The sequence below is a fragment of the Tamandua tetradactyla genome, chromosome X (genome assembly GCF_023851605.1).
Source record: "Tamandua tetradactyla isolate mTamTet1 chromosome X, mTamTet1.pri, whole genome shotgun sequence".
Classification (NCBI taxonomy): Eukaryota; Metazoa; Chordata; class Mammalia; order Pilosa; family Myrmecophagidae; genus Tamandua; species Tamandua tetradactyla.
The window spans coordinates 168,864,545-168,885,498 of record NC_135353.1 but is presented as its reverse complement, the minus strand read 5'-3'; the positions used below and the strand labels follow the sequence as shown (position 1 = coordinate 168,885,498).

Below are 20,954 nucleotides of genomic sequence, written 5' to 3'. Positions count from 1 at the left end.
AGAGCATAGGTCTTAGGGGTAGTCCTCAGCCAACCAGAGAAGAGAGTCCACAACAAAGCCTGGGGGACACTAAATACAAATTAAGAAGAGAAGAGTATGAGGAGCACAGAAAAAGAACTCTCAGCACAGCTGATAGATATAGAGACTTTCAATTAGAAAGATGGGCAGTGTCAAATACAGCAGAAAATTCTGAAAGTCGAAGAAAAGAGAGCCTGCTGGATTTGGCAATATGGAAGCTACTGCCAACTTGGTCAGAAATTTTCCATGGGCTCTAGAGCTGAAGCCAATCTGCAGTGAGGACAAGGTAAGAGAGGGAGCAGGGGTGTGCAATGTGGCCTGCTCTATCAAGAAGTTTGGCTGAAAATAGAAGCACAGAAGAGTTAGAGCAGAGCAACAAGGTCAAAAGAGCACTCCTGGTTCTGTTTAAATGATCAACTTAACAGGCTCGATGTTAAGGTGAATAAGCAGTAGAAACCAAAGAAGCTGACCATGCAGGAGAAAAAGCATGAAACCAAAGAAGCTGACCATGCAGGAGAAAAAGCAACCACTATTCTAGACCAAGAGCCTGAGGAAGGAAGGGCCAAGGTCCCTGTCCAGGTGAAGGCACTGGAGTGAACAGGAAGAAGGACATCTCACTCCCAAAGGGAAAAAAGGAGATAAGTACTAGGCAACTTCCTCAAACCATGACACTGATGGAAGGGTCAGTTCCAAAGGACCTCATCAAATCCAGGACCTAAACTCTACTGCCAGCCCATTCTATGGAAACCATAAATACTACAAGTATCAAGATAGGTGCTTTGCATGTATTATTCAGCAAAATAGATGTATAATAAAAAGATGTTAAATGTTTCAGGCTACCTCAGAGAAGTGCCATCTGCCCACAGTGGGAATATCTTTTTACCTGATCACATAATTAACACCATTGGTATAAAGAAGGGCTGTAGAATACATTCAGATGAATCTCCTTTGTGAAACCATGTCAGACAGTGCATGGTATTAAGGGCCTAGGATGGGGTATTAATGTGGACCTCATCCTGATAATTTCTATATTTTGCTGAGTCTGCAAAGTCCTAGAAGGGGTCAGGCACTAACAAGGTAATTGTACCACATCAGTGGGGTGAGTAAACTGGCCAAGACACCAGTTAGGCCCCATTTCAGAATGTACCTACCATTGTCACTGAGCAAACTGGCCCTGGGCGGTCAGCAGATGCTTTGAAACCCTCATTTGTGAGATACAACTAACACATTCCATGCTGGTTAGGTGATCTTTTAGGAAGAACTAAGGACTATACCTATACTAGAGGGTTGGCAAGGTGCCAGGTGTATTGATGCGTGTTAACATATGGCAAAAAACACCCAGAGCTATAAGGAAGCTCCTGGGAATGGGAGTAAAGACAGCTGGGTTTTCACTGGGCTCTCCAGCGAGCTCCCGGATTGTCCTGCCTCAATTTCTCGGTAGAGAGGAAGGGGTGCTGCAATTCTAAGTCTCAAATTCAACCACTATTCTATTATTAAAAAGCCAGTCCCCTGAATATACCATATTAAAAGCTTATACACAATCATCAAATTGTCTACACTAAGGTTAAAATAAAGGGTTACAAAAGGTAATAATTCATCAAGTTTCCCTAGAGAAAGTATTTATTTAAGCCAAGGAAATGCTTTATGTTAAGATAAATGAGGGGAATAAATTAGGAGATGAAGAAAGACAGTAAAAATGTACTATACTGAAATCAACAAAATGTTTATTTAATGAGATCCATGTTCACTTGTGGCCAGAACAAAAATATGATTACACCTTGCTGTCCCCAATGTTTCTTCAATAACCAAGTGGCTTATTTTTTTTAAAAAAGCAAGAGCTAAAATGTTTCTAAATGGGTGGAGTTGAGGGAAATAAGGGAAAGAGAACTCTGAAAGTGTATGAAGAGATGACCTCCAGTGCCCTGTGCCACGGACAAAGCTGGGTGCAGTGAATGGACACGCATGGTGGGCATCACTTTAAGAAGTCATCTCTTCACTTATCTTCAAGCCCCAACCTGACTGTACTAAGATGTGGAGGCTTGGGATAAGAGGAGAGGAAGCCAACCCACACCCAGATGTCTGCAGAGAGCAGTCAGTCAAGAGGTGCAATCAGAGCCCCAGGGGATTCAGCTGATGAATCAGCTAGGAGACATTTCCAGCCATGCCTAGTCAACCTATATTGAAATATAGATGTCAATGGCTACTGTTTGAAGAACATTAAGTTTTTATTCTATTCTTTTATCTTATGATCTCCTGACAAAATATCAGTGTCCCTTTAAAATACCACCAAAAGAAAATTCTGTAAACAAATATCTTTCCAAATCCTATATCGCTGGCTAGAACACCACTACAAGAAAAACCAACAGGAACTAACCAAGGAAAACTACGACATGGTATTTTTCTTTTAAGAATCTGTATTCTACCATCATTTAACTTTCAGATCCCGAAGGGAATGAACTGCCACCTAAACTCTCCAGAAAACTGAAGGTTTTAGAACTGTTTATTTCATTCCCCTAAAGTAAATCTTCTGAAGATATACCTTTTTTTTTTTACATTATTGATTCTTTAAATAGAATCCACTGATTACTATTTAAGCTTTTTAAAATTTTTGTTTTTATTTTAGTGGTTCATGCTTAAGACTTAATCCTCAATTTTCTTTTGGTTTTCAAGTATATCAAAAATAAAAAGAGTTGAATAGTAAGCACCCAACACCCATATGGCCATCACATGTATCCTACAAAGATTAACACTTGGGACAGTAGAAACCAGGACACTTCCTCCCAAAGAAAAGGACCAGCCTTCCACACAGTCTTAAGACCACTACCCAACCCAGGCAAATCAATAAGAATTTGCTAGCATCACCTTGATACCCAGTTCATCTCATAGTTCTGCGACTGCCAAACAATGACCCCAAGAGCCTGCCCTTCAGCATTTCCCAGCTGGCAAGGTTATATGTATTTTTATGGATGGAATACCAATAGGGAGTACCAGCAGAAGCATCTAATTACGCTCCCAGAAGCTGGTGCTGGGACAGCTGTTTAACGAGGACAAACACCACACCTCTTGTAAGGTAAACACTGTTCTAAGACCTTTACAAGCATTAACTCATCTAAGTTTGAAAAAAGGCTTGAGCTAGGTACTGTATTTTATTTTTTCCCAAAGACAGAACTGTTAAGCATCCCACTCAATCTAACATCACCCCGTCGTACAAGTGTCTCAGCCAGGTCTCAAAGAGCAACCATGGGGAACTATTCCCCTAATTCTAAAAGGCTTCCACTTTTCCAACCATATGCTTTCTTATTTTAAACACTGCAATTTTCCAGCCACAGTATTCTGTTGTCATCATGGTTTGGCAGCATCCTCCATCTGCTTAGAGTCAACTCCGCTAGCCCTGCTCCGTTCAAACTGAATCTACCACTTGGCGGATCAGAAGCGGCCACATGAACACACAGACTGATCCCAACCTCTTAATGCTGTTTGGGAGACAGGCTGCTCAGAAAAGAAGTTTTTGAGAGAGTCTGAAAATTTTTTGGCAAATTTTCTAGGTAGCAATGACCAAGAATCAGTCCTTTTTTTCCAAAGCTGTGCCTCAGTTTGGATTATTAAATTGACTTTTTTGCTCCTCTGGCTACCAGCTCCTATCCAGGGCAGCGTAAACAAGGGATACTTCCACCATGGCAGCAAATTCTACTGGGGGGGACACTAAGGCTCGAGAGCAGGTAGGTGGACAGCTGTCCCCAAGGACAATGTACATCTCCTAAGTGTGTTGTGACAGGCTATGCGAGTGGGAGGGAAGCCTGACACCTCTTCAGCTCTTGTCCAAGGCGTCCCATGAGCTAGACATGCAGGCTGAGAACAGGACCTCCCATCTGGAAAGCTACTGGGAGTCACACAATCTGAACTGTTCCCCATCAATGTCTGTGATGTGTGTGGTCTGCAACACATCTTAAATAGAGGATCTGTAGTCCCAAAAGGGCTTCTAAATTGGCAGAGCCCTGAGGCTAGGAGAACAGTCAGCATGTGCCTAATGCATGGCCTGGTGCTGCCAGCAATGCTGATGGAACTTCCTGCCAGCCAAGGGCATTGCACAGGGAACCATTTTCAACCCACACAGGACACTTTACTGCGTGGTATGCAGATACTTGGCTACTGACTATGTGCACCCTGAGGAAGGGCAGGAGAGAGGCCAAATGTCAAGGAGAATTAAAGGAGGTGGTGATAAACCAGTGAGATGCCCAAAAGTTGAGAGAGGCTAGAATAACGGGCCACCTTCACAAAGCCAAGGGATGTGTGTACACTAGAAAGATTACATATTTAAGGAAATCCTTATTAGACACCAACTATAGGCAATTTTAAACCACAAATATAAAAACTGTAAAACCAAAGTTGCCCCCTTCCATTTTAACAAAATCAAATGAGGCTTATAAACTATCAGATGCTGCTGTATTAGTCAATGGTATTCACTTAAAGCCAATCGTGGGAGCTTAGTTTTTGAACATAACTCATTCCAGGATATTGCTATTGTACCTTCCAACTACAGCCTGTGTGCAAATCACTTTTCAACCACTTTATTCAAATGTATGATGTCACGTGGACAGCTATGTAATCAGGGCTTTCAGTGGACATATCTCAGGAGATATTATTTCCATTGTCCTTTTATTTTGCATTAAATCTCCACCTACCCTTGTATAATGAGTAGCATTCAACTATAAATCAGAGGTAAGAGTCCCCAGAAGACTGCCCTCATTTTAGATGACAGCTGCAAATTTGGGAGTCCACAGAACTAACCTCACTTTAGACCAGCTGTCTACAAATTCAGGAGTCCCCAAGAACTCCCCTAGGTTTGATAATTCATTAGAACAGCTCACAGAACACAGGAAAGTGCTACATTTACAAGTACAGTTTTATCATAACAAAAGGATAGAAATCTGAACCAGCTTAAGGAAGAGAAGTATAAAATGAGGTCTGGGAGAGTCCTAGAAGTGAAGCTTCCATTGTCCTCATCACATCATTGTTTGACAATACTCAGAGCAAGGCCGAGCAGGAAAGCTCACTTAGCTGTGGTGTCTAGTTCTTACTGGGGTTTCACTGAGAAGGCATGACTGAGTCAGTGCCTAATTGATTAGACTCAATCTCCAGCCCTACTTTCCTCCCTGGAGATGGGGTTATAACATCGCTCAAAGGCCCAATCCCCTAAATACAGGGTCTGTCTTTCTTAAGTGGGCCATCCTGAGTCATCACAGTAGCATCAACTAGCAAGAGGCCCACCAGTAAAAACAAGGACATGCCAATCACTTTGGGAAATCCCACAGGTTACCTTCCAGGGCAAAGGCCAAAACTCTAAACTTAGGACAAATTCTTTATTAAACACCCTAGGAAGTAACAGAGAACAAGTGACATTTAAACCATGAAAAGAAAGAAAGAAGCAGAGTGAAGAGCAAGTAATCAAAAGATAAGAGAGCTCAAATAATCCCCCCCCACACAGCTTTTAAAGGGAAAGGAAGGAGGAACAAAAGAATACCCAGAGAAAAATGATGACTGCTCTCCCATGATTTTATCTAGTTTGTTTAGCTGAGGTTCCAAATGAAACCACTGTGAGGATAAGAAAACTAGGAAAAAGTAAAGAAAGGACATTTTATACCTGCACTGACAAAAATCATCTGAATATTTTAGTCATTGACAGCTCGACAAAACTCCCCTTTATCTGCAATTTAAATCTCACTGGCTTCTCAGTTCCGAAACAGGAGCAGCTGTGGTTCACAACCACCCTCTGAGTATAATAACAAACCCCAAGTTGACATAGTTCAGGTCAATTAGAAAGAACCCAAGAGGGCTGTGTGTATCAACTTTAATCCACAATTCAGTGCTTTTTTTATTACTGACAAATTTACTAACATTTGATTTAGCCTATCATTGCCTTCCTCCAACCCCAACCCACCTCCAATCTTCCTCAGAATCATTTTGGACCTTTATTAGGAAAACCCCTGTCTTATGCTGGCTGTATCATGCTGGCTGTATCTGAGACATTTTTCCTGTTTCTGGGGAAAAAACAAACTCACTGATTATATTGTAGCAAGGAAGGCAAAATCATGGTCCCTTCTGCGTGGGCTCATGCCTTACATTGGTCTCCAAATCTTACTGATTCCTTTGCAGATGTGGAAGAGAACCTAATTTTCACCTAACAAGGTTAAGTGAAACGTAAATGTGCCTTGTGAGTTCCCAGGAGAGCCAAGGCAAAGAGAGAAGGGGGAGGAGCCATGGCATAGTTGCCCCAACATCCAGAAAGAGACTTCAATGCACACAACAGGGAGGGCTGTCTTTAAAACGGAGAGCATACCAATCATTACCTCCCTGCAACTGGGATCTCTGCAAGTTGTGAGACTGAATAACAACCCACAAAGAGAGGGACTGAATGACCCTTTAAAAGATACTTTATAACAGTATGTGATAGAGAACCAACTGGCACTGAAAGTCCATCACTTCCGCTTTCCCACCTCATACATTTAATGCTGGGTCAAAAGATGTAGGCAGTGTAAGGAGGTTCTTCAGAAAATTAGTCTAGGGCTAAAAATAGGGAAGTTCTATGTTTGTCACCAGCTATATGGCTCTTCCAGCATTTTTTAAAAATTAGCTTAGGTGAAGTTATCAAAAGAACAGCAGCTTGAGACTGGATTCTGACCACAGACTGGGCACAGTGGTGAAGTGACCAAGTCCTGGGGTGCTATGCTCAGAGACTACCACAAAATCACTGAGAGCTTAGGATACAGCAAGAAAAAAACTTCCAAACAGCCTTCAAGTGCCGTTGCCGGACAAAGAGAAAGTACCTGGAGTGTGAATAGGGACAGAACAGACATTTCGTCAGGGTGAAGAAGATGCCAAATTGTGTCACCATACAGACATGGTAAATTATAATCCATACCACAGATACTATTATTTCCCTCTCAGATTTTTTTTCTGCTGATTTTTAAAGAATTTTCAAATGAGCTTCCTTAATTTTCTTTGCTGAAGGTTTAAGAAGCATAAATAAGTATTGCATCAGACACTTGGAAAACACATTTTGTACACTCCAGAAGCTTCCTAATTCATCTAGTTTGATAATATCCACTGGGGTGGGAGGGCTGCACACCACAGCTGGTCTCAAAACAGCAGGCAGCCTGGGTGGCTTCCCACAGCTAGAGGCCAGGCCTGTCCATTGCACAGCAACTTCCTACATGTGGCTATCAAGCACCTGAAATGGAACCAGTTTAACCCTGTGCTGTGAGCCTAAAATAAACACAGACTTGGAAGTCTTAGAACCACAGCCCAACCCAAAATAACTCAGAGAGTCCTTACATTGACTAAAAATTAAATAGGAACATTTTAGATACATTAGTTTAGATAAACACATCATTCAAATTAACTTCATCAGTTTCTTTTTGCTTCCTGCTGCAACTAGAAAATTTTATGACTTGGTTATATCAAGACTATATTATACCAAACAGCCTGGCCCTGGACAATAAACTTTCTCCTCCTTTAAAAAGACTGGGTCCATTCTTTGTGCTCCCACTTTTTCACAGCACCTACCTTAGCTAATCAAGCCCTATATAATATCCCTCATCCATGTGTTCAGATCCTGCTCAATGCTTATCAACCTTCCCTCAAAATCTTGTCCTGGGGTGTAAGGGTAGTTCAGTGGTCGAATTCTTGCCTGCCATGCAGCAGATCGGGTTCGAATTCCGGCCCATGCACTTCCCCAAACCAAACAAACAAACAAAAATTCAACAAATGGTGCTGCAATAATGGAATACTCACATGGAAAAAGAATGAAGTGTGACCCCCACCATACCAAAATAATAATAATAATAATAATCTTGTCCTGGTTCCTAAGTAATCTCAGTCCCCACATCCCATCATACTTCTTCTCTGAACTCCATTTGAAAGGCAAAAGGATAACCTAAATTATTGCTGTTACCTTGTGTCAAGAAAAACAGAACCCAAAAGTGTCTTTCAATTGGAAGGAAAAGTAAAGGCATCAAATGTATCAAAAGCACTAGAAGTGCCCTGGCATTCTCAACATTTCCACAAAAATTTCCCTTTACTTCCTCATTCTCTGATTAAACAAGCTCCACTTGTATTATATGAACTCTGATGAAACTATTTGGTGTCAATTTTACTTCCCTGAGAACTGTGGCTCCATTAACAAATGGAACTTCCTGGGGAAATACATATAAAATTCCAAAGACCAAACCTCCTGCAAAAGAAATCATTATAAATTCATGATACCTTGTTATGCAAACAACAGATATATCTGAATGAGGCACTAAAAACATGGAGCAGGCCTTATTTGGTAGATTAAATGTGATACTTTTTTTTTTTACATAGGTAGGCACTGGGAATCGAACCAGGGTCTCTGGCATGGCAGGTGAGAATTCTGCCACTGAGCCACCGTCGCACCACCCTAAATGCAATAAATTTTTGTACAGTTTAAAAAGCTGTTCTGTATAAGATGTTTGGTAAAAGTGCAGAATAAGCAAATGCAAATTTCTGAGACAGCTCTGCAGCTCTTCCCACCATGAAGAAGAGTTAAGGCAAGAAAGGATAAAAGGAGAAAAAAAAAAAGTCTTATCTTCTGAAATCGCAGTAATTTGATTCTCTGATCGGTTCACACTACCAGGAAACAGTGAAACTTGCTTTAAGTAACAAAGAAGAGGACATGGGTTGATAATTACTCCTGAAGCAAAGCCACAAATGCCACATTCACCACTTCAGGGATTGGCTATGTGTAAATCTAGAGTTAGAATGAAGCATTGAGCTCATTTATAAGTTTAATAAATTTAATTGTAATGAGACACTCAGCTTGTATTAAAATTCATGAGACTCCCACAACAGGTTCTCTGGACCTTTCATTAGAGGGTAAGGGATTGATTTAACAATTTAACTTCTTGACCACTTAGGTAGGAAAACTCATGTCTACAAACTATACTTACCAATCCCCGAGGCTTTCTGAAATTGAATCATTTCTAATTTGATAGCTGCATACACCGTTCTTTCCTATTATGGACCTACAGAGGGATTTTGTTTGTTTTCCCCTTGGAATCCCTGAGTTTATATCCCTGTAACCATAAAACCAAGAGACTGGTATTTGTGTGCCTTATTAAACGAAAAAAATCAATCTTATTACTCCTGAATCATGCAGAAAAATGATCAGCTGGAGCAAGGACACACCCCAAATTTAAGATAAACACAAGGTCATTTGAATTTAGAAGTAGATCAATATTCAATTACTTCTCAGTTTTGTTCTTTATTTGCTTTGTGACCTCGGGCAAGTAACTTTACCTCTCTGAGCTTGTGTTGTTTTTTCTTCATCAGTCCAACAGATAAATTTCCTTCTACCTTGTCAGATGTTGAGATGAAGCAATAAGGTGTGTAAATAAGCCACCAAGGTCAACAGGGCAACATAAAGTATGCAGGGTTTTTTTTTACCGACCTAGGAACAGCCTGCTGGTGGATGCGGGTTAGAACGTGAGCTTTACAGTGTTCATTCTGTTAAGGCTTTGGATAGCGTTTGGGGCAATGGTCTCCTGAGTGATTCACCTGGGTCTTTTTCACTGCTGGAACTCAACTCAGTAGTCCCAGCCAATTCCGCGTCTACGGCCAGCGAGCTGACACACATGCGGATGGTTAACCCCTCGGAGCAAAGAGGGGTGCCTCTCAAACTTCCAAGCTTGATCAAATGCAAAGACTGACTGCGCAGGGGCGGGGTGAGGCCCGAGGTTCTGCATTTCTGCACGGCTCCCCAGGGACGCTCAGGCTTGTGGTCCCTGAGCAGCCAGACCCCTGGCAGCCCACGTGGGGCCCGAGCCTGGTGCGCCGGGCAGGGTGTGCCGCAGCAGCACCCCACCTCAGGGCAGGCACGCCGCCGCGCCCCAGCCGCGAGCCCCTCCACATCCTCCGACGCCGCCAGATGTCGCCGGGGAAGGGGGGGCACAGGCGCCGGGCCGACAGCCGCTGCCGCGCAGGGCGCCACGACCAGGGGCTCGCCCCCCCAGCAGGTACCCTCCCGGCTCTCGTGCGCATGGGGAAACTGAGGCAAGGCAGGGCCGCGCGAGGCCGCCCGGGGCGTGGGACGGTCGGGAGTCCCGGGCGCTGCCTGCACGGTCCGGGGCGGGGTGTTCCCTGGGGGCCGGCCTCGGCCGCCCACCCACGGCCTGACCGCCGGAAGCGGGTGTCGGGGCCCCGCAGAGGCCGCCGCCACGCGCGCCCGCGGCCGTGGAATGAGGGGGCGGGTCCTCACTGCGGGCCGACTTGGGAGCTGGCGGGGGGCGCGGGGGTGTGGGGGGCGCGGGGGTCTCCGCCCCGGGACCGGGCCTGAGACGCGCGTCCCCCGCCCCGCCGCCCGCCTTCCCTTCCCCAGAGAGCCCTCGCGGGAGATGGCCGCACGCTACCCACCCAGAAGGAGGCCGTCCATGTCAAAGATGAGGTGGGTGACGGGTCGCGGCGGGGGCAAGGGCGCCGCCATGGTGCCGCCTCCACGGCCGGATGGGGGAGGGGAGGAGGCGCGCGCCGGCCCCCCCGCCTCGTACTGCGCACGCGCACGTGCGCGTCCTGGGCCTGCCGCAGGCTGTCCCGCGCACGCGCATCTAGGCCCGTCCTCGCTGCACCGGCGGGCATGACAAGTCTCCTTACCGCGAAACCGGCTCCCTTCACGCCTGGCGGCTCAAACCCGGCCGCGCAGAGCCAAGCGGCCGGGCTGGGGGAAGTTCACAGCTGGAATTTGGAAAGGACCGGGGTGCAGAGTCGCGGAGCCCTGGGATCCTAGCAGAGGGTCTGGGGCTCCGCTTCCCGGCTGTTCTGCCCCGGGGCTATAGGCACGCGCGCAGTGCGAGGGGCTCTGAAGGGGCGCAGCCTCTCTGCCTCCGCAGCCCGGAGGGTCCAGGGCAGGTGCGTTTTCTCCAAACTGCGCTCCCCGCCCCGGCCCTCACCTGACAGCCTGGAGCTCAAGGTGGACACTGACGTTAAAAAAAAAAAAAAAAAAGGGAAAAAACCATTGCGTTTTCCTTCCTGTATTCCACCTGGCACTGGCTGCCTTGACCATTTTTCCTTTTCTGTCTTTTCTGGAAAGCATCTATTGCACCATTTTCATCAATAGGTTTTTGCCCTTGCTTCTGTTTAGTGTTCCTTTGCATTGCGTATGCACCGTAGGTGTAAAGATGTCACCTTTCAAGAAGCAGAAACAAGACATTTCCAGGGAATTTTAAGTGTGTGTGTGTGTGTGTGTTTAAGCGCCTAGATTTGGAGATGTCTGGTTCCCCAACACGGCTTGTTAGCTGTGATAGACAGTGAATCCCTGTACCTCAGTTTCCTCTTGATGGGCTCATTCCACAAATATTGGGGTGCGGGGGGGTGCCTGCAGTATGCCATCCTCAACAGCTGGACTCTTTTTTTTTCTCATTCCCCATTTATTCCCATTCCCGGTAAACAAATAGATAAGCAAAGGAGTCTTCTTTTTTCTCCATTGTAACATCACTTTTGTGTGTACTCAGGAAGTCAGAAGAGTACTTTGAAAGGAAAAGCGCCCCAATAACCAGGATTATGAATTCAAAAGTACAGTGATAACGCACATACATTGTCCAGGGCAGTTATTTCCTTAGAAGCAGCTTGCGGACTTGTCTGGCTTTTGAAGACCCCACACATTAGTAAACACAGAAGTAAATGAGGAAGGTGTCAGACTAACTGGGGTTGAGGTACTTGGGGAAGGTCGCGTGTGTCATACTTGGTTGGCTGCAGCTCTGGTCTGGTCCTTGCTTTTAGGAGAGAAACCCACTAGTTCACTTCCAGACACTAAGGTGCTGGCGGCGAGTCCCCTCCCCCCAAACTATGGCTGAAATGGCAGAGTCTCATGATCATTGTAGAAGACATACATCGAAGAGCCCTGTGGACTTTGGGAACTTCAGCTCCCCACCCTTATGAAGATATAGTTTATATTATTAATTTTTAGAGTGTTATTTTCCCTGCTCTTCAGAAACACATCTCATATAAAATGGGAGATACCACTTCAGTGGGGGAAAAAAAAGAATACTTTAATGCTTCCTTGTCATAAGACAGATTGGAAAAATAATGAAAATGTGCTCTTTTGAAGAGATTTGTGCACAAGTAACTAACTAGATGCCCTTAAAACTTTTCATAATTCTCCCAACTGCCAAAAAATGGACAGTTTCTATGAAAAAGCAGGATGGATTTCCTTCCATGAATTAAGTTTATGTTCCTTCCATAAAATTAAGTTTATGTTTGGAAATTGTATTTTCCTCACAGGAAAATAGCTTCCTTTCTCTGACAACTTTAAAGTACCGCAGAAAATCCGGTAAGCTGTAGTACTCTGATGTCAAAAGCATGTTAGCAACTGAGAGAACAAATCAAAAGATGATCCTTTCTCACACGATATAAAAATTTAAACATGTTATTTATAATGTCTTAGTTTATTTCATGTTTCTTGTTTTGCTGTGTTGATTCAACTGCCTACAAAGGTACACGTGTTCTTTGCCTGTGTTTGCATCATCTGTTGTATTTGGGAAGTTGCTTATAATCTAGGTCATCTTTGGATATAACCCTAGCCCAGAACTCTGGTTTTCCTTCCCTTAGTCTTCCTAGAGACTCCAGGTTGGCAGGCAAAGCTGCCCTTCCTACTTGCCATTCTGCAGCCCTAGTAGTGCAGAGACCACCAGACCTAAAGGTGAGCCCAGAAATATTGAGTCCAGAACTAAGGAACACTTGAGGCTACTGCTGACTGGACTCTTCAGGCTTTCCTGGGAATCTGGAGGTACCATTGTCCTCTTTGCAACTGCAAGAATCCCACTGCTCAGCACTCCTTTAGCTGGGAAACTTCTCTGGGAGTGTCTTAAGACCTTTTAGGGAACAGGACAAGGAAGACTTTGGAGTGACTGATATCTTCTGTAGACAGCATATAGAAGGGTCCTGTTTTTTAATCCATTCTGCCAGTCTATGTCTTTTGATTGGGGAGTTTTATCCATTGCCATTTAGTGTTATTACATATGGGTAGTGCTTTCTTCTACCATTTTGCTTTTTGGATTTTATGTCATATCTAATTTTTCTTCTTTTTACCTTTACTGATAGTCTTCATTTCTACACTCTTCTCCACACCTCTCTCTCCTATCTTTTCATATCTGCCTCTAATGCTCCCTTTAGTATTTCTTGCAGAGCTGGTCTCTTGGTCCCAAATTCTTTTGATTTTTTTGTCTGAAAATGTTTTAATTTCTCCCTCATTTTTGAAGGACAATTTTGCTGGATATAGAATTCTTGGTTGGCAGTTTTTCTCTTTTAATAATTTAGATATATTATCCCACTGTCTTCTCGCTTCCATGGTTTCTGCTGAGAGATCTGCACATAGTCTTATTGGGCTTTCCTTGTATGTGATGGATTGCTTTTCTTTTGCTGCTTTCAAGATTCTCTCTTTCTTTTTGACATCTGTCATTCTAATTAGTAAGTGTCTTGGAGTATGTCTATTTGGATCAATTCTGTTTGGGATATGCTGCACTTCTTGGATCTATCATTTTAAGTCTTTCATAAGAGTTGGAAAACTTTGAGCAATAATTTCCTCCGTTAATTTTTCTCCTCCTTTCCCCTTCTCGTCTCCTTCTGGGACACCCACAACACAAATATTCAGGTACTTCATGTTGTCATTCAATTCCCTGAGTCCCTGCTTCTATTTTTTCCATTCTTTTCCCTGTATTTTCTTTTGCTTGTCAGATTTCAGGTGTCCTGTCCTCCAGTTCACTAACCCTATTTTCTGCCTCTGGAAATCTAACATTGTAAGTCTCCATTGTTTTTTCATCTCCTCTACTGTGCCTTTCATTCCCCTAAGTTCTGTGATTTGTTTTTTCAGACTTTTGCTTTCTTCTTTTTGTTCATTCCTTGCCTTCTTTATATCCTCCCTCAATTCATTGATTTGATTTTTGATGAGATTTTCCATGTCTGTTCAAACATTCTGAATTGTTTCAACTCCTGAATCTCATTTGAATTGTTGGTTTGTTCCTTTGACTGGACCGTATCTTCAATTTTCCTAGTGTGATTCATTATTTTTTGCTGGTGTCTAGGCATTAAATTACCTTAGTTAGTTTATTCTGGAGATTGTTTTCACTTCTTTTACTAGAATTTTCTTGCTGGGTGACTTTCTTGTCTGTTCTTTGACATCAGTTCAGCTTATTCTGGACCACTAGCTTAGGTTTTGTTTAACAGAGGAGAATTTTTCAGTCCTTATTTTCTTGTTTCTTGCCCTGCCTGTATGGGCCTTTTCCCCCCACCCTTAGGAGGGTCTACTTAGGTATTATAGACCTCTGCCAGATTTTCTCAGATCAAATTGGCCTCCTGTCAGAAGGAAAGAGTCACCGGCATCAGTTTTCCCTGAGGGTGAGACCCAGCAGGTTGAAAGACTTTCCTGTGAAGTCTCTGGGCTCTGTTTTTCTTATCCTGCCCAGTACGTGATGCTTGTCTGCCTCCAGGTCCCGCCAGCATAAGGTGATGTGGTACCTTTAGCTTTGGCAGGTTCTCCATGCTGGGGGTGAGGTGGAGACACGGGAGAGGTTGTAAGCTGGTTTTAATGGCTTCAAATTACCAAGCCCTGGGGTCTGAATTCCTTGAGGGAGGGAATCCACCTGAGCTGGGCCCCACCGCTCTCCTGTGGAAGGCACAGGCTCCAGACAAGCTCTCAAAGAAGATTGTTTCTGCCTATTCCTGGGGCAGTTGCAGCCTGAGAAGCCCTGCTACTGTATCCAAAGGCAGTCAAGTCTTTGTAGAAACACAGCCACAAAAAAGAAAGAGAAAAATCCTTCTCAGAGTAGGACTCCCGTTCCTCAGGTTTGCCAATCAAGAACATAAATTGGTATGTTGCTTTGTGTACCTTCAGATCCTATGTGCCCCCTCCTTTCCTTCAGGAACCAGACCCTTTCAAGTATTATGGGCTATGTGATCCAAAAAAACCTCTGTTTCTCTTTTTTTCTTCTTTCTTTTTCCATCAGCCCTGCCCCCTCAGCGCTGGGGCTAAAATCAGCAACTTCTGCTTTGAGCAGGTTCGGCCGAGCTGGGGGCCCATTTTTAATAGTTAGAATTTGTGAATTAATTCGACAGTTGAAGCTTAGTTGCACTCAGCCCCTGCTGCTGGTAAAGTCTTTCCTTTCCCCTCTGGGAAGCAGCCTGTGGGGAAGGGGTGTTGGCCACAGTGGCTTGGGGAACTCACGGTTCTGGGGGGGCTCGCAGCAGGTCCAGCTGGTCCAGACTGGGGTACACTGTGTGTCTGGTCACTGATGTGCCCCCAGCAGTTGTTCTGTACTGTTCCTGGCTATTTAGTAGCTATTCTGGAGGACAAACTACATCCCACACCTCACTATGCCACCATCTTGGCACTCTGTGACTGAGATCTTGAATGAAGCTCTTATCTGTTAAGTAGTAGTATAAATAGCACACACTAATGAAAATTTAAAACACCAACATCTTAATTGAGTCCTAATGTTACTGTTCTGTCCATTTCACAGATTTGCAAGTTATTCTTGCATCTTGCGGATGAGATACTCACTAAGGGAATATTTACTTTGTCCTTTCCCCATTCAGTGCCTTTCGGATTTTGTAACCCATGGTCCTTTAGTTAGTTCTCCTAAGTTAGAGTGAGCAACTCATCCTGCTTTGCCTGGAATCTTCTCAGTTTTACCACTAAAAGTCTTCCATCCCAGGAATCCCTTTTTAGGCCTGGGTAAGCTGGAACAGTTGGTCAACCTACCCTAGGCTACCATCTAAAGTAACATATAGTTAGAATGTGCTTGAACCAATATTCTCAGCATTGTGGAAACTTATTAACAGAAATAAATGTGCTTGTCCTGAAATTTAAAGAAATTGGAAACTGTGGATGGGGGCCCAAGACTGAATCATTCTTTTCTGTCGACGATAATCCATGTGCACGGAGAAATAGAAATGACAAGATTATTTCTCAAACTTGCATGCCTCAATGTCCAAATGGGCCATTTCCTCAAAATGGAGCACAGAGTGGTACAATAGGTAACCTCTATGCTAGCACAGCCAGTTGTTCAAGGAGAATTTGGAGTTGACCCCCATGGGCCTTCATATGTAATTAGTCCTATTTTAATTTACTAGTGCTGCCAGAATTCACTATACCAGTAATGGGTTGGCTTTTATACAGGGGATTTATTAAGTTACAAGTTTACAGTCCTACAGCTGTAAAAATGTCCAAACTAAGTGTCCAGAAAAAGATGCCTTAACTCAAGAAAGGCTTTTGTCTGTTACATGGGAAGGCATGTGGCTGGCGTCTGCATCCTCCCTCAGCTTCTGGTTTCAAACAGCTCTCTCAGCCCCTGTGGATCCTTCTGACACTTGCTTTGCATCTCATGGGAAGGCATATGGCAACATCTGCTGGGCTCTGCATCTCCAAACATCTGTGTCTAGGCATCTGCTCTCTCTGTTGGCACTCCAAGCATCTCCAGATGTCTGCATCTATGTTCCTTCTGGTTGCTGTATAGCTTCTGTCAGTTCTCTCAGCTCTTGGCATCTCCTGGGGCTTCTGCATTTCCAAATATCTGTGTCTGCATCTGAGCTGTCCCCAAAATGTTTCCCCATTTAAAGGACTCCAGGAAACTAACCAAGAACCACTTGGAATGGGTGGAGTCACATCTCCACCTAATTAAAAAGGCCACACCCACAATTGAGTGGGTCAATCTCCATGGAAACAATCTAATCAAATGTTCCATTCTTAACAATAGGCCTGGCCCCACATGACGGGATCAAGAGTGAAAGAAAATGGTTTTTCTGGGGGTACATAACAGTTTCACGCTACCACAAGATACCAAAGAAATAATTACAGAATTGAGGTTAAGGACCGTATAGAAGCCAGTTGCTTATATAGACCTAGTTCTCCACCTTGGCAATATTGCAGTTTGGGCTGGACAATTGAGGGTGGGCAGTGCATTGTGGGATGGTCAGCAGCATCCCTTGTCTCCACCCACTGGATGCCAACAGCATATCCTCCCCCAACCCCAGTTCTGACAACCAGAAAGGTCCCCAGACATTGCCAACTGTCCCTGGGGGGCAGAGTCATCCAGTGAAAAAACCATGGCATAGAGAAGCATAGGTATGTCCAACTCATTGATTAATGGATTGGTTAGTGATACGTGAATATATATTCATATATATGTTCTAGTTTGCTAGCTGCTGGAATGCAATATACCAGAAACAGAATGGCTTTTAAGAAGGGGAATTTAATAAGTTGCTAGTGTACAGTTCCAAGGCTGAGAAAATGTCCCAATTAAAACAAGTCTATAGAAATGTCCAGTTTAAGGCATCCTGGGAAAGATACCTTGGTTCAAGAAGGCCGACGATGTTCAACATTTCTCTCTCAGCTGGAAGCGCACATGGCAACAATGGTGGCGTCTGCTGGCTTTTTCGTGGCTCTACAAAAGGGACTCTCTCCAAAATGTTTCCTCTTTTAAAGGCTTCCAGTAAGCAGCTCCACCTTCAATGGGTAGAGACACACCTCCATGGAAATCATCTAATTAAAAGCCACCATCCACAATTGTGTGGGTCACATCTCCATGGGAATAATCAAAATGCTCCCACCCAGCAATACTGAATGAGGATTAAAGGACATGGCTTTTCTTGAGTCCACCACAGATTCAAACCAGCACATATGGTAATGTCAAGAGAAGCAAAGTCCCCGATATAATCAAAGGCCGTAGTTTTTGTTAAAAGAAACCGCTCAAGCTGGGAAATCTCAGACAGGACAAGGGGGAGCCAAAGTTTTAAAGTGACAAACTGGTTCCAGTGGCTTATAAAGGCAATTAAGAGAGTTTCAAGGGGGAAGTTATGACTGGTTGTCATTTGAGTTATTACCTAGGAGGGCCTTACATTGATTAATAAAATACACTTTTCCATTTTTAGTGGGCTATCCCTACCAGGCCAAGACCAGCTGATCATTATATGTTGCTCAAACGGCAACTTAACAGAAAAGCTGCACTTGCTCAGTTTTCACTCACCCGTGGTCAATTTTTTATCTTCTCAAATGTCTCTGCCATTCCTTGGAATAGGAGCCACAGCCAGCATCTCCCAGTGCAGATGACAGTTTATTTTATTTAGCAATATGTATGATTCCAGCCTCAAGGAGAAGCAGACAGGATAGGGCAAGAGCTCACAGGTTCTGCCCTGCATGCAGGAGCTTTTCCCCTATCCCATGCCAAATGCAGGCATTCGTGACACAATCAGAGGGGTCCTCTCGGATATAAGAGGGACGAAAGAACCAATTGCCTGTACAACTGAAAAATGACATGACAGATGTATTTTTGTAACATTTTCCCACAAAAATATGCTATTCCATACTTAAGAAATGGGTCCTTCCATGCTAGTGACACAAATAAGGGAGTGTCTCACTTTCCTTAGAGACTCCGAAATACTGAAATGACTGTAATTCAATGTCTGGGCTACATTGTTTCCTTCATGGTAGAAACCAACCCCTAATTGAGTACAATACTTCCAGGGCCTGTATTTGCAACATTTCCTGGGGAGGGGCGGAGGTGGTGGACACAGGTCGGGTAGAGACCATCCATACCTGTGCAGGTCTCATGCGCCCCATGAGGTCCCAACTCAGGGGCTACATGGCTTGGGGCAAGTCTGAGTACACATGCCTCCTGCTGAAGGAAACATGCTGGCCTCACAGGGAGTGGGAAAATTCCAAACCTTTCCCCAAAAGTCTGCCTTCCATCCTGTTGCCTTCATGAAAACTTCTCTCCCTGACTAATTCCTTCCTGCTCCAAGCTTTCAACCTTTATCGAAAGGGCAGAATTCCCTATTACATGCTCTTGGAGCAGGCAGAGGTGGGATGGGGGATACAGGACACAGGATGCCACCACTTCCTTTCAGTGTCAGGACACTCAGCTGCAGGAGGGCCTAGTCGATTTGCCAAGGGGGCTTAGCAGCCTGGAGAACTGGAACCCATTTTCCGTACTCCCAGACCAGTGCTCAGTCTGCTATGCAGACTTTCCATTGTCCCTTTTATGCCATGTTTCTACTTCTCAAGGTTCAGATCCCATTCAGCTGATATCACAGAGCCAGTATTGGTCTGTCGTTGTATTAGGGTTCTCCGGAGAAACAGACACAGGATATCAATGTGTGATTGTGTGTTTGTAAATATGTGTGTGTATATCTCCAGCTTTTTTTATATATATATATGTATATATATACACACACAGACACACATATGGGGTGGGGGAGAGAGACACATTTATTATAGGAATTCATTCACATGACTCTGGAAATTGGCAAGTCTAAATTTCTGTAGAACAGCCCTCAAGCTGGAAACTCCAGTGAAGAGGGTCTTGAATTCCCAGGAGAAACTGACTGAAGTCGGGGCACACATTCTTCTTTCTGAATTCTGAAATCCTTGCTTCTGTCTTTTAATACCTCTGTCTGATTGGATTGCTGAGGGCAATGTCCTTTGTTGATTGTAGATGCAATCAACTGACTGTAGATGTAAATCCATCCACAAAATACTGTCACAGTCACAGTCAGGCCAGAGCTTGCATACCCCAACCACTGGACTCTCCTTCTCATTGGCCCTGCAGACAGTACCGACAGGCTGTTTTCTAGGGTTACCATATCAACGTTTCAGACATTAGGTGGCTTTAGACAATGGGACTGTACCCTTCCACAGTCCTGAAGGCTACAAGTCTGAATTCAAGGTTTCAGCAGAGCCATGCTGCCTCCAAAGTCTCTAGGGGAGAGGCTCCCCTTGCCTTCTCCATTCTCTGGTGGTGGTGGGCAATCCCTGCTGCTCTTTGACCTGTGGATGCCTGACTCTGGTTTCTGCCTCAGTCTTCACAAAGCTGTGCTCCATGGGTCTCCACCTGTGTGTCTCCTCCTCTTAGAAGGACACAGGCATATGCAGCCAAGAACGTGCCAACTCCACCTGACCTTCTGTTAATTTAACAAGTTCAAAAATCTGCCATGGCCCGATTTCCAAATAAGTTCACATTTTGTATACTAGGGGTTAGGACTCAGCCTATCTTTTGCAGGAATTTCTTCATCCTATAACAGGCTTCAATCCACTCCAACCACAGGGGGCTCTCACAGCCCCCCACCCCCACCCCCCGTTTCCAGTCCCCTGGGAGAACAGTCTCTGAATCCCTTGATGGGACTGGATGACACTGAGGCTACAGTGTTCCTTGATGATGACAGTCAAAAACCCCGACTCCCTGACTGCTGCTGGTGGGCTCGCACTTTAGCTGTCCTTGGGGGTCTGCTTCTTTCTCTGGCTTCTCGTATGTAGCTGAGGTGCTGTGGAGAGGGCTGAACTTACCGCTCCTGGCGTTTTCCTCTGAGGTGTTAGTTTGTGTTGGGGCAGTGCTCCAGTTCCTCGCCAGCATCAGAGCCCACTGTGAGGGACCTGCCTGCAGGAGATGGGGCCAAGTTCAGTCCCCACTGCTGGGCTAGAGGAGCCGGCGCTGTTAGAAATAAAGGGTCCTGGGCCCCAGCTACGCAATCGCGTTTGCATTCCAGCCAAGGCTCCTAGGGGTCCGGCCCCTGGCCCCTCCTGGGCATCACCCCTCACACACACACACACACACACACACACACTTCTTTTGGGGGCATATGAGAACTTCTGCTTGTGGTTATTTTGTGTAGGGGAGTAGAAGTGGAAGGAAGCTTAGCTAGCAGGTTGTCCCGGAGAGGTGCTGGGGCTTCGCATTCGGGCGGAAGGTGTGTTTCCGGGTCAGTTCTCCCAGCTCCTAGGAGAGGGGACGGGGTGGGGGGGGCCTCACTCTTTTGTTCAATTTCAGCAGAATGCAATGTAGTATCAGGATGCAGTGTCCTTACAAGTGGTATTCGATTTTAAGCCACCCTCCCAATATAGACAAAGGTCTTAAAGAAACTGCTACAAAAATAATAAA

The 20,954-nt window shown here is 44.7% G+C and overlaps 2 protein-coding genes across 13 annotated transcripts in view; one reads left to right on the top strand and one right to left on the bottom strand.

The window, feature by feature from the left end:
• PUDP (pseudouridine 5'-phosphatase) overlaps positions 1-10,579 on the bottom strand; it is a 575,274-nt gene extending 564,695 nt beyond the window's left edge. For 6 of the 7 annotated variants that reach the window (XR_013169370.1, XM_077145311.1, XM_077145310.1 and 3 more), the window contains exon 1: positions 10,447-10,579. Coding sequence is in view for 6 of the 7 variants with exons in the window: in XM_077145311.1 (XP_077001426.1) it covers positions 10,447-10,516 (70 nt within the window). In the remaining variant the exon portion in view is untranslated. Of the gene's footprint in view, positions 1-5,219; positions 5,412-10,446 lie in introns of those variants that run through there. The other variant, XM_077145314.1, reaches the window with a different exon arrangement.
• Positions 9,937-20,954, top strand: part of STS (steroid sulfatase) — a 170,442-nt gene continuing 159,424 nt past the window's right edge. For 4 of the 6 annotated variants that reach the window (XM_077145306.1, XM_077145305.1, XM_077145308.1 and 1 more), the window contains exons 1-2: positions 9,977-10,049; positions 10,412-10,477. The gene's annotated coding sequence lies outside the window, so the exon portion shown is untranslated. Of the gene's footprint in view, positions 10,050-10,411; positions 10,478-20,954 lie in introns of all 6 variants that reach the window. The other 2 variants (XM_077145304.1, XM_077145307.1) reach the window with 2 other exon arrangements.